The 21,410-nt window shown below is 54.3% G+C and overlaps 1 protein-coding gene across 1 annotated transcript in view; it reads left to right on the top strand.

The window, feature by feature from the left end:
• Positions 1 to 18,092, top strand: part of BDH1 (3-hydroxybutyrate dehydrogenase 1) — a 45,138-nt gene extending 27,046 nt beyond the window's left edge. The window contains exons 5-7 of the mRNA XM_063622249.1: positions 6,757 to 6,898; positions 13,594 to 13,746; positions 15,385 to 18,092. Coding sequence (XP_063478319.1) covers positions 6,757 to 6,898; positions 13,594 to 13,746; positions 15,385 to 15,854 — 765 coding nt within the window. The 3' untranslated portion in view covers positions 15,855 to 18,092. The remainder of the gene's footprint in view (positions 1 to 6,756; positions 6,899 to 13,593; positions 13,747 to 15,384) is intronic.
• The last annotated feature ends 3,318 nt before the right edge of the window (positions 18,093 to 21,410 follow it).

Raw genomic sequence — 21,410 nt, 5'->3', positions numbered from 1 at the left:
GGATTTTGGAACATTTCAGATTTGGTATTATTGGATTAGGGATGCTCAGCCTGTATTAACAAAGCCTTGGTGAGCCATCTTGCACGTACGTCTTTGCCTCCTTCCATTGGCGATTCTTAGGAACATTTTGTAGATGTGGAAGTGCAAGTTGCAAAGGTGTGCAGGTTTTAGGTTTTGTTCAAATCCCCAGACTGCTCCCCTGAAAGGCTGTCGCACTCCTGACAGTGCTCAAGAGAACCCGGCCGGGGAGGGTTCTGGGGAGTGGGTGTGGCATCCCTGGTGCTGAGTTCTTCTGCAGAATGTGGACCTACCTCAGCAGGTCCCAGCAAGAACCATGATGCCATAAAAATGTCGCAAAGTCCCTTATCCTATGTTAGGCTTCTGTGCCATTGTGCTGGCTTGTCCAGTGACACAGGGAGCCACACTCAGACTCCACAGCACAGGGCAGAGGCTGCTCGATGCTGCAGAAGACTCTTCAAAAGGCCTTGGGTTCTGGTCCCAGATTGACTACTAACCACGGAAGGGGGTAAACACGTCCCCTCCCTGGGCCTCGGTATGCTCTTACTTACACTAATAGGATTGGACTGGTGATCTTAGGCCCTTCCACTCCTGCAACAGTGATTCTAGAATTGGTTGACTGGTATTTTGAAGAAAGTACCAGACAAGCTCATGGGCAGGTTATGTCTGTTGGTGTCTACCTCTTGACCCATTCCATCTGCTATCTGAGATCAGTCAGGCAAGTCAGAAATAGTTAGTGCCACCAGAGACTTTGGATAAGGCACCATGGGGCCTGAAAGGGGGAATTTGTTTCTAGCCCGATTCTGTAGCATTAGCCCCACGATGGATTCTGGCTATATCTGTACCTGAACACTCTCTCTGCTCTTGTTCAGAATTAGTGTTGCTCTTATCTCTCATATCTCACTGCCTTCGGCCAGCTCAGGAACTTAGCTCCAGCAGATGTCTGCCGCCCCCTACGTCACTGGCTCCACGCTCTCTCCTGGGTCATTTCAGCACATGCACACACACACACACACACACTCACTCACTCACTCACTCACTCATACACACAGACCCACACCACCACACCCTGTGTGCATTACCTCCCCGCGGCTCTGCTCCTGTTGCAGAAAAGCACCCCCAGAGGGGATGCAACCCACCTGGATCAGGCTTTGCCCCATCACGCTGTTTATGTACTTGTTTATTTATTCAGCAGATATTTACTGAGCACCTAAGATAAGCTGACAGTGTTCCCTGCCGGAGATACAGCATATAGCACCTCAGTGAAAAGTTCTTGCCCTTGCGGAGCTTATATTCCAAGGGGGGACAGTAGGCAAGGAATAAGAGAAGTAAATTGCTTCTCTGCAGGGTGGTAAAAGCAGATAAAAATAAAGCAGGAAAAGAAGATAAAGCATGAATGTGGTGGATGGGGTGTCAAATTTTCAAGAGGGAGGAAAGATCACACCAAGAAGGTAAATTGGAGCTCCCTCATCCAAAGGAGGTGCGGGAGGGAGTGTCACAGAAACCAAGGAGGTGCGGGAGGGAGTGTCACAGAAACCAAGGAGGTGCGGGAGGGAGTGTCACAGAAATCCAGGGGAAGAGGATACAGCCCAGTACAAAGCTCCAGGAGGGAGTGTGCAGGGTGCGCCTGAGAAACAGCACGAAGCCTCTGGCTGAAGCAGAATGAGGGGGGAGTAGTGTGAAGTGAGGGGCACAGGAGCAGATCTTGTATCAGCACAGGGAAGGCTTAATGAGAGGTGGCGTCTCACCCCCATCGGGAAGGATGAACGGGAGCTCCCTGTGAAATGGGGGCAGGTGGCGTATGAGGCACTGCCAGTAGTTTGAGGTCGCCAAAGCCCAGTGCCCTGGTGAGCTGGGAAAAGAAGGCAGGACCAGGCCAGGAAGGTCCCTGAGTGCCTCGGACCCAGCTTTTATCAAGGATGTCAACAGCCCCCATTTTCCCAAATCCACTGGCCGCTTCTCAGACCACATCATGCTCAACCCAGCAGCAGCTTTTGACCAAATAAACCACCCTTGCTCATAACGCTTCGTTTCTTGACTCCATGCTCTCAGGGTTCTTCCCCATCTCGCTTGCTGGCTCCTCCTCTTGCCTATCCTGTGAACATCACAGTGCCCAGGCTTGCTCCTCTCTGAAGTGTTTCTAACACGTGTGATAAGATGCTGACGTATAACATGTGTCGAGTGTCCTCATCTTCTTCCCTGAGGTGATAACCACCTGAACGTGTATGCTAGAGACTAAAACCTTTCTGCCAGAATCAGCTTATCGGCTGCCTCAGTATCATAAGAAATGGAGGTAGAAGATGTTGAGGAGCTGGAAAGAGTTGTTAGTGTGCTGATATCTTCCCTCTGATGGCAACTAAAACGAGGTGGGCTTCATGTGAACGCCTTGGAGAGCTTCTGGACTTCTCCAAGTTCTTGAACTCCCCAGAGAGCTTCTTGGCTTACCGTGTGTGCCCTGGAGTCTGGCGGCCACAGAAGGTGATGCTAGTGTCTACCAGAAGAAGTCTAAAGGCCCGTCATTGAGACAGGAGTGGCTCGTCTGGGAGCGGAGCACGGAGAGCTGGTCGGGAGAGGGCTGTCTTTCTACCTGGGCAGGAAACAGGTGCCTGGCCCTGTGTGAACAATGAAGAGAGCTGCTTTGAGTCACCTTAAAGGTAACCATCCAGTGAGCCGGCTAGGAGGATCCACGTGGCCCCAGCCAGAAGGGGGCACATCACCGAGGCCAGGGGCTGAGGGAGCAGATGCCCGGCTGGGAGAGGCACGCTGCCCTGCCTGTGGAGTGGCGGTCGGAGGTCTCCGTGGCAGAATCTTTGCGGACTCCGCAGAAGCACCCCAGGAAGGAAGAGCTGGCTTTTGTGCACCTGCCGTCTCAGGGGCAGCAAGAGCAGACATCAGCCAGCCTCAGACGACTACAGGCTTGCCCCTAATTTGCTGCCCCTGGATCCAACCTTGGAAGTGTCAGAAGTTAAGAATAGGAGGGGGGAGGAGCTAGAAAACAGTGAGAAAGACAATCTCCACCAGCACCTACTTCCCACAGCCCTCAGGGCTGGGCATGGGAAAGCTTTACCTCGGATACAAGTTTGGGAGTTTGGGTTTTCAAACCGGGCTGGGCTGGAATTATTTGCTTAAGAGACTGAACAGGACTCTTCATGCCAAAACAAAGAAGCTGTCTGTCCACTGTCTGAGAATGAGCCGAAAAACTATAAGACTTGCCTGAAGTTTCATCCAGGGCTGGAAAAAATAGCTTAAAGGTGAGGTTGACAGGGACGGTAAGATAAAGAAGTGGGTTTATCAGTAAGCCTGTTGCACACGCACCAACACAGCGGGACCAAAAGCTTGTCCCTGAGCAGCCGCACAGAGGTGGACAGAGACTCCAGAGACCTGCAGAGGGAGCACAGAGACCTGCAGAGGGAGCACAGAGAACTGCAGAGGGAGCACAGACCTGCAGAGGGAGCACAGAGACCTGCAGAGGGAGCACAGAGAACTGCAGAGGGAGCACAGAGAACTGCAGAGGGAGCACAGACCTGCAGAGGGAGCACAGACCTGCAGAGGGAGCACAGAGACCTGCAGAGGGAGCACGGAGAACTGCAGAGGGAGCACAGAGACCTGCAGAGGGAGCACAGAGACCTGCAGAGGGAGCACAGAAATCCTGGGTCCAGGGAGGTGGTGTGGCCTGTGGGGGTGTCTTGGCCTGAGGACAGGTAGACCCTGAAGGGGACGGGCCACCAGAGTCTGCAGGCAGCGGGCTGAGGGTGGTTGGGAAGGTTTCCCTGAATAACTCGGGGCAAACTGGTAGTTTCTGTCCCTACTGGCTTGGTTGTCAGGAGCAGGGTGTGGAGGCTGCCCAAAGGCAGATGAGGGTTCCTGGGGTGGGTCAGTGAAGATAGGAGGTAGCGTTGCTGTCCTCGGGAGCCTGAACTCTAAGCCTGAAGCCGTGGGCAGTGAGATTAATCCCCTAGTTTCCTCTGAAAGAAGACTCTTCACTGTCAAACTGCCAAATTAAGAGTTTACATGGGCACCCTGACTTGGAGTGGGGGCTTCCCCTGAGGACTGCAGGGACCTGGTCGTGATGATGTCTAGGGGCACCAGAGAGGTCTTGTATGGGGGTCTGAGAAGAGCTGAATGATAGCAACAGTGTTAACCAAGTCCCAAGAGGAAGGACATTTAGATACCTCTTGTGCATTTCAGCTAGAATCCACCTTTCTGAGGTTCAGACCATGTGAGCTCCACGCCAAGGGGCATTTGAAGAGCCACCAGGTAGAAGACGGTATTAAAGCAAGACACGTGTTTTCCTGGTACCTGTGTGCCGTCTGTGGTAGGCAGGGGTCTGCAGGCGCCACATCATCGCACCCTAGACCTGAAGATGGCATTAGTTCTTTCTTGGTGGAGCCCTCTGTGGGAAGGACAGCATGAGCCCCAGGCCCATCTGTCCCGTGCATCTCATGCCTGTGTCTTGTTTGGGAAGGTCGGCACATCTAGGGGATTTCAGAGCCAAACTTTAGACTCACCGAGCCTCCAGCCTGGCTGCTGTGTCCGAAGGCATCCCTGGGGCCTCTGCAGAGACTCAGTGGGTCATGTCACATTGCCTTTTCAAAGGGCCACTGGGGAGGCTTCTTTTCGATGGAAAACCAGGCTGTGAAGATGACAGTCTAGGAATGGAAGGGGTGTTAGGGGAGATCAGCCCGACCTCCGGGCCAATGCCTGGATTGTCTCTGTACCATATTTCCCACATCCCATCCTCAAGCATCCGCCCAACCCCCAAACATCCCTCCTACCTCCAAACAACCCCCCACCCCGACTCATTTCCTAAACACCTCCAGGCAGCTCATGCCATCTCCAGACTGTGAAGATCACACTTCATTTTGAGCTGAACTGGACTTCTTGGTCCTGGCTCTGTTCTCTGTGGCTACATGGAACAAGTTGGCTCCCTCAGTCATGTTCCACTCAAGTCTTCTCTCCGGGTGACTATGTCCAGCACCTCCAGCCCCCTTGGGCAGTCCCTTCACCATTTCCTCCTGTGCCCTCTGAAATTGCATGATGTGATGTCTCCATTCCCGGAGTTAGGGTTCTTCTGGTTGAAAGCATTCAGAAGGCTCAGCCTAACCAGTAGAGGACCTTCCATCCCTGACAAGTGCTGACCGTCCTGGGCTTTCCACCCTTGCCCACTCCTGGGATGTTTGCTTCGGTAGCAGCTGTGTGTGCCATGGGCAAGCCCTTGGCTGGAGAGTGGGCATTTCTCTACCCCTTTATTCTTGGCAGCTAGTCCAGTCCTCTTACAAGAGGTGTCACTATGCCATGCACCACTCAGGAAAATTGCTGCCAATTAAGTCATTTGTGACCAGTTATGTTTAATTTTCACATCGAGTGTAGCTCATCCCTATTGTGAAAGAAACCATGTTTCATAGAATAGGATGAAATACAATACAACCTGCCTGGTGACACGAGGGTTCATGTGACAAAGCACATCAGCACTTAGCACAGTGCTCAGGACAGTGGACACTCAGGAAATGCCGTCTACTTAGATGAAAGACCCCCAGCAGCTCAGCAGTGCCCACAAGCAGACCCCTGCCCACCTCTCCAGCCCTGCACCCACCACTTCCTTATGTGTCTGCACTGCCTGCAACTGATGGCTTTTGGTGGCGTCCTCTTACCTCTTCCTGCAGTGCCCTGTCCCCATCGGCCCCCTCTTATGAAGGTCCTTAGCTGCTGTCACTGCCTTTGGAAGGTCTCCCCTGCTCGTCCCTCCTGTGTCCCTCCCACCTCCCGCCAGTTTCCATATAGCACACAGTCACTGTGTTGGTTATGTACTCACCTGTCTCCTTCCCTAGAACATGACTCTGGGAACAGGGGCTGAATGATTGATCTTGACCTCCAGTTCCTAGCACAGTGCCAGAACACGATAGGGGCCCAAGAAATGTTTGCCAAGCGAGTGACGCCTTTCTCGTGTTTAGCAGTACCTGAATTTGTGTGGTGCTTTAGACTCTAACAGGCTTCTTACGAATCCATTTCCTTACTCCATTAATCTGAGCAGGTCAGGACAGGTGGTGATGTTCCTGTTTTACAGCCAGAAAAAATGGACACCTATTCAGGGGCACCCCTGAGTGCACAAAGCCTGCTCAGTGACTGAGCTGGGATTAGAGGCTGGCTCTGGCTTCTTACCAATTTGGAGTTGATGGGCCCTTGGTTTAGAACAGAGGTGGCAAACTGGCAGCCTGCTGGTCCTGTGTGGCCTGCGGACGTGCTTTGGCCCACGCGGTGTTTTTTGTTTTTTGTTTTTAAATGTGCGTAAGTTGCCAACACTTAAAAGAATTAAGAGATTTCCCAATTACTAGCTAAAAACGTAAGCATCTGGCAGCCCTGGGCTTCCAGCCCCACATGGCAATTCCTGACATGTCCTCTACTCCCCAGGGCCCCCACCTGCCCCACAGAAGTTGGCAGCCCCTGCTTGGAGAAAGAATCCTGTAGTGAGGCCTTGGGGACCGGCTCTCCATCCTATTCGTGGTTGTGTCTGTGGCACAGAGCTTGGTGCCCAATAGGTCATCAGTGCTCAGGATTAAAAAGAACCGCATGCTGGTGGGCCAGGCCTGGTCAGGCCTCCAGGGAATCCCATGGGCAGTTGCCAGTATGCCTGAGGCTTTGGCTGGGACTTGAGGCCAGCTCCTGCCTTGGCAGGGGTCTTCAGGGTCTGCCTCAGGGTGGCAAGGAAGGAGATAGAAGCAGCTCTTCTCTCCTCCCTAGGACAAACGCCATGATGGGGTCAAGGAGCTGGACAGCCTGAACAGTGACCGACTGAGAACCGTCCAGCTCAATGTCTGCAGCAGCGAAGAGGTGGAGAAAGTGGTGGAGATCATCCGCTCCAGCCTGAAGGACCCTGAGAAAGGTAGGACGTCCCTTCGGGCGGCGGGGGTTGTGTATGGGGCCATTCCAAGGGGCACTTGCTAAACACCACCTTCCGTTGGCTGGCATCCTGCCGCCGCACTCCTTTCCTTATTGTTGAGGCTCTTCCTCCCGCGTAGTAGGAGGGAGAGGATTACACTAAACACACTCGTGCGATAGGGCAATGGAAAAATACAGTCAGGAGGTGATCTCAGAGTTCATGGAGTGCTGGGTTGCTACGCACTGATTCAGGTCAGTTCAGCCAACGCCCACTGATGCCCCCTCTGGCCCAGGAGCTGGGTTGGGTGCCGGGGACACAAAGATGGTCAAGGTACACAGCCTGTCCCCAGGACCTCGTAGTTCAGCCGGGGGACCGAGTTCAAAATCAGGGAGCCGTGCATTGAGAGAGGCAGAGCAGCGCAGGGAGGGGTCAGTCCAGCCACAGGGGTGCAGTGGAAACAGGCCAGTTAAGGCAGATTGTGGCGGAGAGCAGATGTGGTTGTTCCAAGAGGAGGAACCACAGCTGGGAGCAGCACGGGGAGGGTAGCGGGGGCTGTCGGTCAAGTGGTGGGATTGGCCGGCACCTCAATATGAGTCATGGGTCAGGTCACTTAGCCGGCACCTCAATATGAGTCATGGGTCAGGTCATGCAGAGGGGGTGGCAGCAAAGGAGGTTGGGGAGGGAAGTCTTGGATCCCAGGCGAGTGAGACTTGTGAGGATGGCAGTGGCAATGTGGAGGTGGATTCAAAGGGGGAGTTAAACATGGGTTCTAGAGTCCGGAACTAGGGTGGTAGGTGTTGGGAAACAGGAAGGGTCAGGTGTGAGGCGTGTTGAGAAGGCGGAGCTGGCTGGACTTGGTGACTTGGATGTGGGGATGAGGTGAGGCGCCAAGTCTCTGTCCCGGACACCTGGTGCCCCGCACTGCAGGAGCAGGTGGGGAGACAGGGAGATACTGAAGCGCCCACCCTAAGGGAATGTCCAGGCTAGAAGAGCAGGTGCCCACGGCAGGAGGTGACACTGGGAGTCGGGGAGATGCACAGAGGGACCCCTGGGAATGTGTGTTTGGGGATCAGACGAGGGGGAGAGGCAGCTGTCAGAGAGGTTGGATACAGTGCCCCAGAAGCTAAACAACAGGAAGTTTGGGGGAGGGGGCAGTACCAGCAGCCAACAGGGTCAAAAGCTACAGAAAGTTCCAGTAGCATAAGGACTAAACTATCCTTGGAGTTCAGCCAGTGGAGGGCCTTGTGGGAGAAGCATGTGGAATACACCAGTGGGGGATGGAGCTCCCTGGAGCGGGCCGCTCAGCAGCATCTGGAGAAGCGAATCTATGAAGTTTACCTTTGAGCTCCCTGACAGCCCAGGCAGAAAGGGTGTGCCTCATTCAGGCCTCTGCTTTCCCTCAGAATGGGGTGGGGCAGCTCTCAGGAGCAGCGACTTAAGTGGCTGGGGAAGGAGGAGGAAAAGGCAGGAGTGACCAGATCCCCTGCTGGGAGCTCTGCTGAGCCTGTGTCAGCCAGATGGATGTGCTGTCTGTCAGAGCAGCTGCCTCAGAGGCTGCGTGTGTGGCTATCGGGGACGCCACTGCTCTGCCTGTCACTGATGTGCCGCCTCATCAGCCCACTGTCGCTCCCATCCTCCCAACAGGCCATTCACAGGCCCCTCTGTTCTCTGTTCTCTGTTCTCTCTGAACATCTGTTTAATAATTAACAGGCAGAGCCAGCCCATTAAGAAAAGGCAGGATGGGTCCCACTGGGATGATTCCCGGCTCAGAACCTGCAGCCTGCTTCGCCCCTCCCTGGCGGTAAATTCTCCTCCCTCCCACCTTCCCTGGGCAGCTGCTCTATTTTCCTTCATAAACTACTGGGCAGGAAAACAGCCGCATCAGCACCATAAAGCCCCTTGAGTATAGTGTGGGTTTTGTGGTGACCTAAAATGCCCATGGAAAGGCATCATCACCGGACACCCGAGCGGAGAACGCACCAGGCCGGCTTGCTCAGGCCGGCGGTCCTCGTCCCCTGCCCCCTGCCTCTGGGGCAGAACCACTTCCATTCTCTGTACTGGACTGGCCAGGTAGCCTAATCTACAAGGCAGGGTGGGCCCTGGCCCACACAGAGGGGAGGCACTGGCCCCCTGCCCGGGGATCTGGGCTCCAACCCCAGCACCAGCCTGATGCGCAAACCTTCCCCTGCTGCTTTTTCCACGCGGAGCATTCCGGAGGGCTGGATAAACCACTCACCGTCAACTTACTTAACCAATACTGCATTTTTTTTTTTGGAAAAAGATTTGAAGACTTTTGAGTCTGAAAAAACAGTACATCTGTCAGATATGCAGTGGTGTGTCCCCCACCTCCTGCTCTCTCTTTCTTCCCGTCTCCCTCTCCTCCCTCTCCCCCCTCTCCCCCCTCTCCCCCTCTCCTCCCTCTCCCCCCTCTCCCCCCTCTCCCCCCTCTCCCCCTCTCCTCCCTCTCCCCCCTCTCCCCCCTCTCCTCCCTCTCCCCCCTCTCCTCCCTCTCCCCCCTCTCCTCCCTCTCCCCCCTCTCCTCCCTCTCCCCCCTCTCCTCCCTCTCCCCGCTTCCCCTCTGCACTCTGCAGTTTCCTGGCCTTGCCTCGGCGATTCCCTCTCAGGCAATGCCGGCTGTGAACTCCAGGGGGCGCCCTCCCAGAGCGTTCCGACCCGCAGTGGCCGCCACCGACCCACACCCCACGCAGGACATGTCAGAAGGGTCCTCTTCCCCTTCTCTACCGTGGCGGCACATTTGGATGGCGAGTTTGACGCCCTGCAGCCTGGCTCTGTGGAAGTTGCTGCCAAAGCCCGGGGAGCCAGCCACGGGGACGAGATGAAGGAGATTGTCTGATGAGAGCCGCGGAGCCACCTGCCACCGGCCCTGACCCCCGCAGGACGCTGAGGGACGCGACGTCTGGAGCCTGGGACCAGCCCTCCCTGTCCCCACCCCAGGGGACACCGAGCCAGTGGGCCCGAGGGCAGGCTGTGGGCATGGCCTGATCTTGGCACGTCACTTACCAGTCAGTCAACATTTAATTAATTAATTAATTAATTTTTTTGAGACGAAGTCTTGCTCTGCCGCCCACGCTGGAGTGCAATGGTGCGATCTCGGCTCACTGCAACCTCCACATCCCGGGTTCAAGTGATTCTCCTGTCTCAGCCTCCCGGGGAGCTGGGATTACAGGCGCCTGCCACCATGCCCAGCTAATTTTTTTTTTTTTTTTTTTTTTTTAGTAGAGAATGGGTTTCACAAGGTTGGCCAGGCTGGTCTCAAACTCCTGACCTCAGGTGATCCACCTGCCTTGGACTCCCAAAGTCCTGGGATTACAGGCGTGAGCCACCATGCCTGACCTGGGCTTCACTTCTTATTAGAAATGTGACGTTGGGCTTGCACCTGCCCCCTGTGTGGGCCTCAGCTTACCCATCTGTGAAGTGGGAGAGTGCTCAGAGCCGTCCAGCGCTCACACCTGGATCAGACCACTACAAGAGCATGGGAAGAATTTCAACACAAGCTGCTGTCAGGCTGACGGCCAGCAGAACACATGTCGGGGAGTAAGGGAGAAGCCTGGGAAAGGCCTGGCCTGCCATGGAGACCACAGAGCAGGAAGTGACTGATGGGTCTGCCTGAGGGGTGGGGTGAAGATGGAGGTGGAGGAGTGAGTGAGACAAAGAGACCCAGGAAGAGGCTTCTCCAGCAGCCCAGGAGAGAGGCAGCAAGGACCCAAGGGAATGCTAGTGGAAACAGGAAGGAAGAACCGGCCCAGCAGAGGAAACCAGCAACAGCCTGGGGCGTGGGGGCTTTGTTCTCAGACAGATCTGGGTCCAAATCCCACCCTCCCTGCCTGTTAGCTGGGTGACATTGACCAAGGCGCTTAACCTCTCTGAGCTTCAGTTGCCTCAACCGGATATGAGACAATTTAGGATCTATTTTACAGGGTGGTTGTGAGGATCAGGGAAGTTAATGAATGTAAAGGGCTTAATTAGGGGCCTGCCAGCTGTCATGTTGATCTTGATCTGTAATGTTAGCAGTACTTGGTGACTCATTAGGTGGAGGAGGGGTGGAGGAGCTGGAGGAGTCACAGACGAAAGTATAATCATTAACAAAGAGGAGGAGCAGGCTTGGGCAGCTTGGAAACTTGATGTGCTGGTTGTGGTTAGGGTGCGTCGGACCTGTGGGACAATCAGGAGATGGGATGAAGAGAGAGAGCCGTGACTCCCAAGGAGAACTGGGGGGCCACTGGTGTGGAGGCGATCTTGGGGATGTTACAGGAAAATTGCCATCGCCCAACCAGCGGGCATGCCTCTGTGAGTTTATTCAGAACATTGGCTGAGGATTCCAGATGGCAACTAGGTCCACCACTCTCAACACTCATTAAAGCTATAATCCAGGGGCTGTGCATTTTGACAGGTCATGTTTCATTAAACTTTTTTGGATGGTAGTGTCAAATGTCATTGTTTTACTTTTAGGTAGAAAAAGGGCTGTACGCATTTTAAGTCATGGGATATTGTCCGTTATGAATCAAACACGAAACAGCTGGAAAATTCACAAACATGAAGAAGATGAGGACACTTAAGAGTTGAGTGTACTTTGAGAGGAGCAGGATTAGGCCAGGACATTGGGGGCCACTTGTGTCTGGGGGCAGATGGAAGAAAGGTGTCAGGGCAGATGCAGGAGATGCCTGGATATCACTAATGCTGAGGGAGAAGGGAGCCTCAAGGAGTACTGGCAGTACCCATATTGTAGCGAGCCTGAGGAGAGTGAAGACTGGGGGTGAGGTCCTTGGCGTACCACCCTGGAGACCCTGGAGAGTGCATGGTCAGGACAGCTGAGGGCTGGGACCCAGTGTGGTATGGAAGGGAGATGGAGAGGATACAGCGTGTGTGTGTGTGTGTGTGTGTGTGTGTGTGTGTGCTCTGTCTCCCAGGCTGGAGTGCCGTGGCATGATCCGGCTCATTGCAACCTCTGCCTCCTGGGTTCAAGAGATCTTCCTGCCTCAGCCTCCCGAATAGCTGGGACTACAGGTGCCCGCCACCACACCCGGCTAATCTTTGTATCACAGGATAGAGTGTGTTCTTGGAAGCCTGGCGTGGAGGGAGGGAGAGCAGGTAGCATAGTTACAGAAGGATCTTTGGGATATGGAAATGCGGTATTTGTGGACACTCATTCATCTAACACACATTTGTGGAGCACCTAATGTGTATAGAACTGAAGGGATGGAGTCATGGGCAATGGAAAAGCTGAAGTTGCGTAAAAGAGAGAGAAGGGTCAGTGGCTATGGTCTCGAAGATGACGTGGAAGTGTCAGCCATGACAGGTGGGGAGTGGCCTGCTGCTCCTCCTGGGAAGAGAAGAAGGTGAAGACTCAGGGCACATCTGCAGGGAGACAGTGGGAGCTGTGGGGTCGTTGTGGATGATGCTGATCCTGTCATTAGCATCTGAGCGAGGTCACAGGTGAGACCTAGGGCAGGGAGACACCCGCAAGGCTTTGGTGGAGAGTGGGAGTGAGCTCTTCATGGACACTGTTAACCAGCAATTCCTTTCCCTAATAAATGCCCTAAATTCTCCATAATTGAAGGAGAAGGCACCAGAGGGCAGTGAACGAAGCTTTAATTTGGGTAACACGGAAGGAAAGCAGCTAGAGACCAATTACTCTGTCATTTACACAAACTCATTTCCATGATTAACTTGGAAAATGAAGCAGCACCGAGTTCCCACAGGCAGGGGAGGGCCCCAGGACAGGAGCTGTGCTCTGAGGCTGCGCCTTGGGAAGGAGCACGGGGCTTTCGCCACGGGAGACTGAACCCTGAGGGTTTCCACAACAAAGAGGCAGGGCCGAGCTCTGTCCTGAGGCTCTGACCCATCCAGCCTTTGCACCCCAACAAACTGAACTCAGAGAGGTCCCTGCAAAACATAGCTGCCTCCTCGTGCCCGCCTCCCCTGTGCTTTCCCTGGCTTCTGGCAAGAGAAGAGAAGATGTGAGCGAAAGCTCAAGGGCAGAGATGAGTAAACAGGAACTCGGTGTGAAACTCAAACTCAGGGTGGGGATGGGATGGGGTGGAGTGGAGTGCAAGTGGGAATTTGAGGTGAGGTGAGACTCAAGGCTGGGGGACACAGCAGGCGGGGTCATGATGGGCCCAGAGAATCGTGCCAGGCAGATGTGACGTGAGGACTGGACATTCTAGACGCAAGGGAGGGCTGCAGTCAGCACTTTAGGCCTCTTACCTCCTGTCGTTCCTGAGTGACTCTAGAAAGTTTCTTTTTTTTTTTTTTTTTTTTTTTTTTTGAGACGGAGTCTTGCTCTGTCACCCAGGCTGGAGTGCAGTGGCGCGATCTCGGCTCACTGCAAGCTCCGCCTCCCAGGTTCACGCCATTCTCCTGCCTCAGCCTCTCCGAGTAGCTGGGACTACAGGCGTGTGCCACCTCGCCCGGCTAATTTTTTGTATTTTTAGTAGAGACGGGGTTTCACCATGTTAACCAGGATGGTCTCGATCTCCTGACCTCGTGATCCGCCCGCCTCGGCCTCCCAAAGTGCTGGGATTACAGGCTTGAGCCACCGCACCCGGCCTAGAAAGTTTCTTGAGAGCACTGGGCGAGAGGTTGGGAAGTCACAGGAGAGAAGTGGAGAGGAGACTGGCCTGCAGGCTGATGGGCAATGATAGATGTGGTAACTGCACATCTATCCCTCTCCTGTCCAGGGATGTGGGGCCTCGTTAACAATGCCGGCATCTCAACATTCGGGGAGGTGGAGTTCACCAGCATGGAGACCTACAAGGAGGTGGCAGAAGTGAACCTTTGGGGCACAGTGCGGATGACGAAATCCTTTCTCCCCCTCATCCGAAGGGCCAAAGGTGAGTGGGAAAGGGAGCTCCCTCCTGCCCCTGAACCTTCCCCACATGTTCATCTTTGCTCAGAATGGAAATACCTGTCCCAGCAGCTCCAACGTCCACAACTCAGCAGGGGTGAGCTCGTGAATCCCAGGGGCTATGCTGGGCCTGGGGTGATGGTGGGCAGAGGGGCTGTGGCCGGGTAGGGGAGGAGGAAGCAGAGCAGGTAAGAGGTCAGTGGTCTGTGCAGCAAAAGCTTAAAGATTTGAGCAGCCATCCACCCTGAACCTAATCTATAGGGAGAATCACCCTTTGCACAAAACTGTGTGTACATATCTTTGTATCAATCAGGTATGGTTAAGTAAAATCTGGCATATTCATTCTATGGGTTATTTATACTGTAGTTTAAAAAATGAGATCATTGTGGTATTAGGAAACAATAGTAAAAATCAAGATTAGAAATTTGGAAAACCAACAAAACACCCAAACCATGTGGGTGGCCAAATGTGAGCAAACCACTTTAGAAGTCATTGACTTGGATTTTTTCCCTGGCATAGCAAGCAATTGTGACAAAAAGGGTAAGATCCATACATCTATGGTGAAGTCCTAGCAACAACAGGCATGAACACGGACTGCAGCTGTAGGATTTTAGATGAAAACCCCAACCCTTCAGTGACTTCAAACTTAGAGCTTCCTGAAAGGTGCCTCCCCCAGGATGGGCTGAGTTCCCTCCTGGGGACACACCTGGATGGGCTGAGTTCCCTCCCGGGGGCACACCTGGATGGGCTGAGTTCCCTCCCGGGGGCACACCTGGATGGGCTGAGTTCCCTCCCGGGGATGCACCTAGGGAAAACTGGTCCCAGATCCGCCTGGGCTTCCCCGGCCGGGCCAAATGCAATCCACTTCCAACCCCTCTGTTCCCAGGGCCAGGAGGAGCTGTGGGAGGCCCCTGATGCCCCCAGGCTGGGCCTGTGGCCTTTGGACGGGGGGAGGAGGAGGGGGGTCACCACACTCTCCCAGTGCCCAGGACTCTCTCCTCATGTCCTAGCCCTGAAGTCAGGTTCAGAAACCCTGCCTCTGCCCCTGCCCCTGCCTGCTGCCCTGTTGCCAGGCTTCCTGGGCTCCACCCAGGCTCCACCCCCATCGTCAGTGCTGCGGTCAGTGGATAGACACTTGACCTTAGTGTGTTATTTATCTGCACATCGTACTACTGGAGCTGGATTTTAAGCTCCATAAGGGGAAGGGGAAGCTTTTAGGCTGTGTTTCTCCCTAACCAGCACCAGCCCTTGCCTATAGTGAAAGCTCAGATCCACACAGACAGCTGTCTCGCCTCCCACTTCTCCCCTTGTGTTTTCACCCCAAATTGTCACTGCATCAGGCTTGATCTGTTTTTTGAGTCAGTTGTGTGTTGCCCATTACACTGTGCCTTCCTGCTTCTCACTCACTTGTCCTCCCGTCCTGCCTGGCACAGCCAGGTTCCCAGGGAAGACCAGGGGGTGCCGATGCTGATGCGTGGGCCTGAGCTGGCCTTGCCTATTGAATGAGACGGCTCCTGGGTGGCTCAGAAGTGGTTCCAGCCAAGCCTCTGGAGACATGCCAGACTCTGCCCTCTGTGTCCTAGGGCAGTGCCGCCTCAGCAGGTATCTCTGTCTCCCTCTGTAGGCCGCGTGGTCAATATCAGCAGCATGCTGGGCCGCATGGCCAACCCGGCCCGCTCCCCGTACTGCATCACCAAGTTCGGGGTGGAGGCCTTCTCGGACTGCCTGCGCTATGAAATGTACCCCCTGGGCGTGAAGGTCAGTGTGGTGGAGCCCGGCAACTTCATCGCTGCCACCAGCCTTTACAGCCCTGAGAGCATTCGGGCCATCGCCAAGAAGATGTGGGACGAGCTGCCTGAGGTTGTGCGCAAGGACTACGGCAAGAAATACTTTGATGAAAAGATCGCCAAGATGGAGACCTACTGCAGCAGTGGCTCCACGGACACGTCCCCTGTCATCGATGCCGTCACACACGCCCTGACCGCCACCACCCCCTACACCCGCTACCACCCCATGGACTACTACTGGTGGCTGCGAATGCAGATCGTGACCCACTTGCCTGGAGCCGTGTCCGACATGATCTACATCCGCTGAAGAGTCTCGCTGTGGCCTCTGTCGGGGATCCCTGGTGGAAGGGGAGGGGAGGGAGGAACCCATATCGTCAACTCTTGATTATCCACGTGTGGATCATCCACCATCCCAGGAAGACCCATAACTGGTTTTACCATTAACCAGAGGGAGTGACTTCTTTACATAGTGAGTGACATGGGCCCTCGCAAACAGGGTGTGGAGTGGCAGGCAGGGGCCTCTAAATCTCAGGGCAAACATGGTGAATCTGTCTCTCTGGAGATAATTTCATACAGAGATTTTAAGAAAACATCTTTATATTAAAAACAGATTTATCATAGAATAGAATCAAAACCCCTTTATGTCTTCAAGTCAAATCATCAGTTTTTAAAAATTATCTCATTTGATCCTTAAGCCAGTCTCATGAATGAAAAGGACAGGTTTTTTTCTTTTGTACATGAAGCATTTGCAGCTTAAAGAGGATGCATGAAATAACCCTTTTATCGCTTATAAATAGTGCCAGTCATGTGTTCCTGCCACTGCTGTGGAAATACTTCACATTTTGCATTCCAGGACTGTTTTGGATCCATTTGCCCGAGAATCTTCTGACTAACTCTGTGTCCTCATCTGAGCCACACATACCAAGTGCCCACTGGTACCTCTGCATGTCCATGGTGCTGTGTGACTGGCCAGCCAGCAGCCAGTGACTCAGAGCTGGCTGTATGAAGGGGGTGGGAATGTTTCTGGATAGTTTTTTTTTTTCCAGACACAGTCTTGCCCAGTCCCCTAGGCTGGAGTGCAATGGCACCATCTCGGCTCACTGCAACCTCCGCCTCCCTGGTTCAAGCGGTTCTCCTGCCTCAGCCTCCCAAGTAGCTGGGATTACAGGCACCCGCCACCATACCGGGCTAATTTTTGTATTTTTAGTAGAGATGGGGTTTCACCATGTTGGCCAGGCTGGTCTCAAACTCCTGACTTCAAGTGCTCTGCCCGCCTCGGCCTCCCAAAGTGCTGGGATTACAGGCGTGAGATTTTTACTTGAGATTTTTCCATCCTCTTTTAGGACTCAGGATAGACTTGTGTGGAGGTGCTCTCTGGCTAAGAGGATAGGTTGTTACTGGTTTGGGTCTGCTTGGTTTTGCCTTGGGTGAGACCAGTGTCGATGGGGCAGGCTTGGCACGAGCAGAGGTGCCATGGCAGGGCACTGTGGCATCTTCTCCCCTAGCAGTGGATTTGGGGTCCCTGCTTGCCTCACATGGTGCTTACACATATGCAAAGCCACACACACACACACACACACCACACACATACACCACACACACACAACACACACACACACCTGCACACACCACACACACACACACCACACACACACACACCGCACACACATACACCACACACACACCACACACACACACACAACACACACACACACACACAACACACACACCTGTTCTGCAGGCTTCAGCGTGGCCTTCATTCCCGCCTCGGCCTTATTTTTAATTAAGAAGTGATGCCACTTTAGGCAGGGTCTGCATGATCACTTCTTGGGTTTGAGTTTGAAAGCTGCCATCCCTGCAACTGCCCAGCGCCTGTATGTTTGGACCAAAACCAAACACCACTGTCCTCCAGGTGGCTTTCGGCCTGGGGCAGGGTCCCAAGTGCCAGCCTTACAAATCAGACTGACATTTCCGCCTCTCCCTGGGCGGGCTGGGCCTGCCGCTAGAGGGCGCCCGCCGCCTCCGCAGCCGGCTCCGGCCTCCAATGCCCCAGACCCCCGAGCTGCCACCCGAGCCTGAGGTTTCTCACGGCGTTCGGGATTCTCACCTCGGAAACTGGGAACAAGGAAGCAAGCAACACCCTTTAGAAACAGTGTTCTCGCTCTTCTAGCAGCTGGCCCGAACCTGGAGTCTGGTGCCAGGAGAAGGCAGAAGAACCCGGGCAGCTGGAGTGGGCTATGGGGTTCAGGCAGTGCCAAGGAAAAAGGGCCTCACAATGGGCAAATTCAGCTTGCCTCTTGGGCCTTTGTCCCGCGGTCTTCAAACAGGGATCCCCTGTCCCAGCTCCCCTAGGAGGAGGGAGGGGAGGCAGGGCTGAAACCCTCCAGAGCCCAGAGGGGGACGCTTGGTGGCCACTGCATTTACATAACCACAGGATGCTTTTGTACCGTGGACCGTGTTCTAGCAGAATCCTTTCTGAATTGCATTTTTACATGTTGGGCGAATTTGTTTTCGTGCTGAAGTTTATTAAAGGAAAATAGATGGAGCCTTGGAGTTGCCTGTGTGCGTCCCTGCCTGGCAACTAGAGGAAGCGGGGCCACATACTCTGGGTCCAGATCAACAGACCCGAACGTCGGAGAAGCTGCATATGCGTCTGTTGGAAACTTCCGAGTAAGCCAGAACTGCTGGGCCAGCCTATATAGGCTGTTCTGGCTTTTAATCACTTCCAGTGATTGAAAAGCCCAGGCTACCTTCCCTCCAAATAACTCCAGTGCTAACTCAAACCTCATGTTTACCATTCGCTTTCTGGCAGCTTAGAACCTACTGGGGCGCAGGACGTAGTTTTCATCTTTACCAGAGTGTGTGGCCGGGCACGGTGGCTCACACCTGTAATCCCAGCACTTTGGGAGGCCCAGGCGGGCGGATCGCCTGAGGTCAGGAGTTCAAGACCAGCCTGGCCAACATGGTGAAACCCTGTCTCTACTAAAAGTACAAAAATTATCCAGGTGTGGTGGCGGGCACCTGTAATCCCAGCTACTCGGGAGGCTGAGGCAGGGAGAATCGACTGAACCCAGAGGCAGAGGTTGTAGTGAGCCAAGATCATGCCACTGCACTCCAGCCTGGGCAACAGAGTGAGGCTCTGTCTCAAAAAAAAAAAAAGGGTGAGAGGACAAAACAGAGGTGTATATTCCCCTTTTAGAGATGACATAACAGGCCCAAAGAGGGAAAGTGACTCAGTGTCACGGTAAATCCAGGGCAGAACCAGGGCCAGAACAAAAGTCTCCTGAGTGGCACTCTTCACTATCACATTACACTGTGGCTCGCAGCAGCCCTGGAAGCGAAGCCAGTTGGGGTCACCAGGCACCTAGACCCTCACTGCTTGTCTGCTGGCAGACAGCCGCTCCTTCTTGTCAGAGTGAGCAGGGAGGACGCCTTTGCCTGTGTGGACCTATGGTCTGGTGACTCCAGCCAGCACAAACCCCTCCCTTGATGGTTGGAGGCTGGGCAAGGGCTTTTTGCAAGATGCTCCTGACAGTGCCTTGTTACAGAGCACCTGCTGCGCTTAGCATTCCACCTGGGGCCAAGAGGCTGTGTGAGCAGGTGACTGCCAGCCTGGCCCCGCCTGTCACAAGCTGCTAGGTCTGCACCCTTGCCACCCATGGCAGGGGGTCTGACAAAGACTCCCCATTTGTGAGGTCTGTTCGCTGCCTGTATTTCGAACAGGGCCTGGCTCTGCAAACCTGTGTGAAGTGCATTGATATAGGAGCTGACATGAGCAAGCAGAGGCTCCCCTGTCTCAGGCAGCCCCAGGTTGGGTTGGCCAGACAGCAACCAGGCACAGGTGCCCAGCGCAGGTCCTGCTACCCAGCCACCACTGCTGCCTCTCACCTGATTCTCACAGCAACCCAGGCAGGTAGGCAGGGTGGGGTTATCTTATTTTGCAGAAACAGGCTTCCCCAAGTCTGTCACCAAGTGAGGGGTAGAGCTGGGTGTCAAGCCAGATCTAACCTCCAGCCCAGAGCTGGTGATGCAGAAAATCAGGGCAGATGGCACCAGGATCTAAAATAGGGAGGGAAGAAGACCTCAGTTACCTAACAGCGAGGAGACTCTTAGCCTATGCACAGCAGCAGCCACAGGGTCCTGCCACTCAAGCCAGCCCCTCCTTCCCTTCCCATTTTGGGCTCTGAGCGCTGCCCCCTGCAAGAGAATGTGCTGGAGGAGCCCCTAGTATCCTTCCAGCGGGAAGTCGGCTCTGTCTTCCCGAGAGCAGGCTCGAGGAATTCAAAGACCAAGCAGGCAGATCCGGATTCTGGAGCTGCCCTCAAAGGGCTTGAGGGTTATATGAGCACAGCGCTTGAGAAGTCAGTGATGATTTCTGCTCAAAGAGACAGAGCAAGAGGGCTGAGGGGCTCGGGTGCTCTGGGGGAGATGAAGCAACCCCACAGCATATGAGGCCTCTCTGGTGTGTGCGGGCACTATGGAAGGGTGGCTTGTGAGTGGCGCGTTCAGAGGCACAGGGTGGGCAGCTGTTGAGCAAGGGACCAGGGCTGGGACAGGCTGCCAGGACCCCCACAACCCCAGGGGAGGAAAGGGGACTCAGCCGTCATCGTGCCTGACTCCCAGGCTCCCGGATGAGGAGGCTGCTAGCCAGGGCTCGAAGCCCTCCAGTGACAGGGGATGCATCACTTCCTAAGACGCCATTTCCTTGGTTCACAAACATCCAAAGACTGGGCTGAAATCTGCCACCTCACTTAATGCTTTTGGCGCCTGGTTATGACCCAGACCTGCACAGAATAATTTAACCCTTCTGAAATCGACTTCCAGGTATTTGGGAATGGCCAAGCCAGGCTTGAGAGCTCAGGTCTCCCATTTGACGAGCTTTCTGTCTCCTCACTGTCTGAACAGGTTTCAGCTGTGGTTATCCAAGCCCTCATTCTTGATGGCGCACACCAGGCTGAATGGTCATTAGAGTTCCCCTCAAGCCGCCAAGTGCCTGGAGAAGGTTTACTAGCTTTGGTGAGATGCTGACACTCCTCACATACACGTGCCCCTCCCAACTACTCAAGTGAGTGCGTAGCAAATCTCTCATCTGATCCGCATAAACGGATTATATATTAGGCAGTACCATTGTCTGCATTTTACAAATAAGGAAACTGAGCCTCAGGGAGGTGAAGTGATTTGCCCAAAATCACAGAGTCAGGAAATGAGAGAGCCAAGATCCAGACCCCGCAAGATCCAGACCCCACAAGATCCAGACCTTGGCTATCTGGCTTCTCTTTTTTTTGAGACAGAGTCTCAATCTGTCACCCAGGCTGGAGCACAGTGGTACGATCTCAGCTCACTGCAGCCTCTGCCTCCCAGGTTCAAGCTATTCTCCTGCCTCAGCCTCCCGAGTAGCTGAGATCACAGGTGTGCACCACCATGCCTGGCTAGTTTTTTTTGTTTTTTTTTTTTTGTATTTTTAGTAGAGATGGAGTTTCGCTATGTTGGCCAAGCTGGTCTCAAACTCCTGACCTCAGGTGATCCACCTGCCACGACCTCTCAGAGTGCTGGGATTACAGGCATGAGCCACTGCATCCAGCCCCATCTGACTTCTATACCCGCAGCCCCTTCCTTTACCCTCAGGCTGCCCCAGTCTCCACACTGGGGCCCAGAGCTGGGCTGAACTCAGTGCAGTCAGAACCTGGCCTTGCCCGTGGTGAAGGAGCGGCAGGTGGGCGGGGGAGCAGTACAACCAGCTTCCTCCTGGTCCGCAGTTTCACAGAGCAGCCTGGAAAGGGAGGCCCAGGCTTCCCTCCCTCGTTGCATGTGTGTCTGCAGTGTCTGTGCTATCTCCCAGGGGCCTGGACGTCGATGGAAGGCC

This window comes from Symphalangus syndactylus, chromosome 17, assembly GCF_028878055.3.
Source record: "Symphalangus syndactylus isolate Jambi chromosome 17, NHGRI_mSymSyn1-v2.1_pri, whole genome shotgun sequence".
Taxonomy (NCBI): domain Eukaryota; kingdom Metazoa; phylum Chordata; class Mammalia; order Primates; family Hylobatidae; genus Symphalangus; species Symphalangus syndactylus.
The sequence above is the reverse complement of the archived record's forward strand: the minus strand, read 5'-3'. Positions and strand labels throughout refer to the sequence as shown.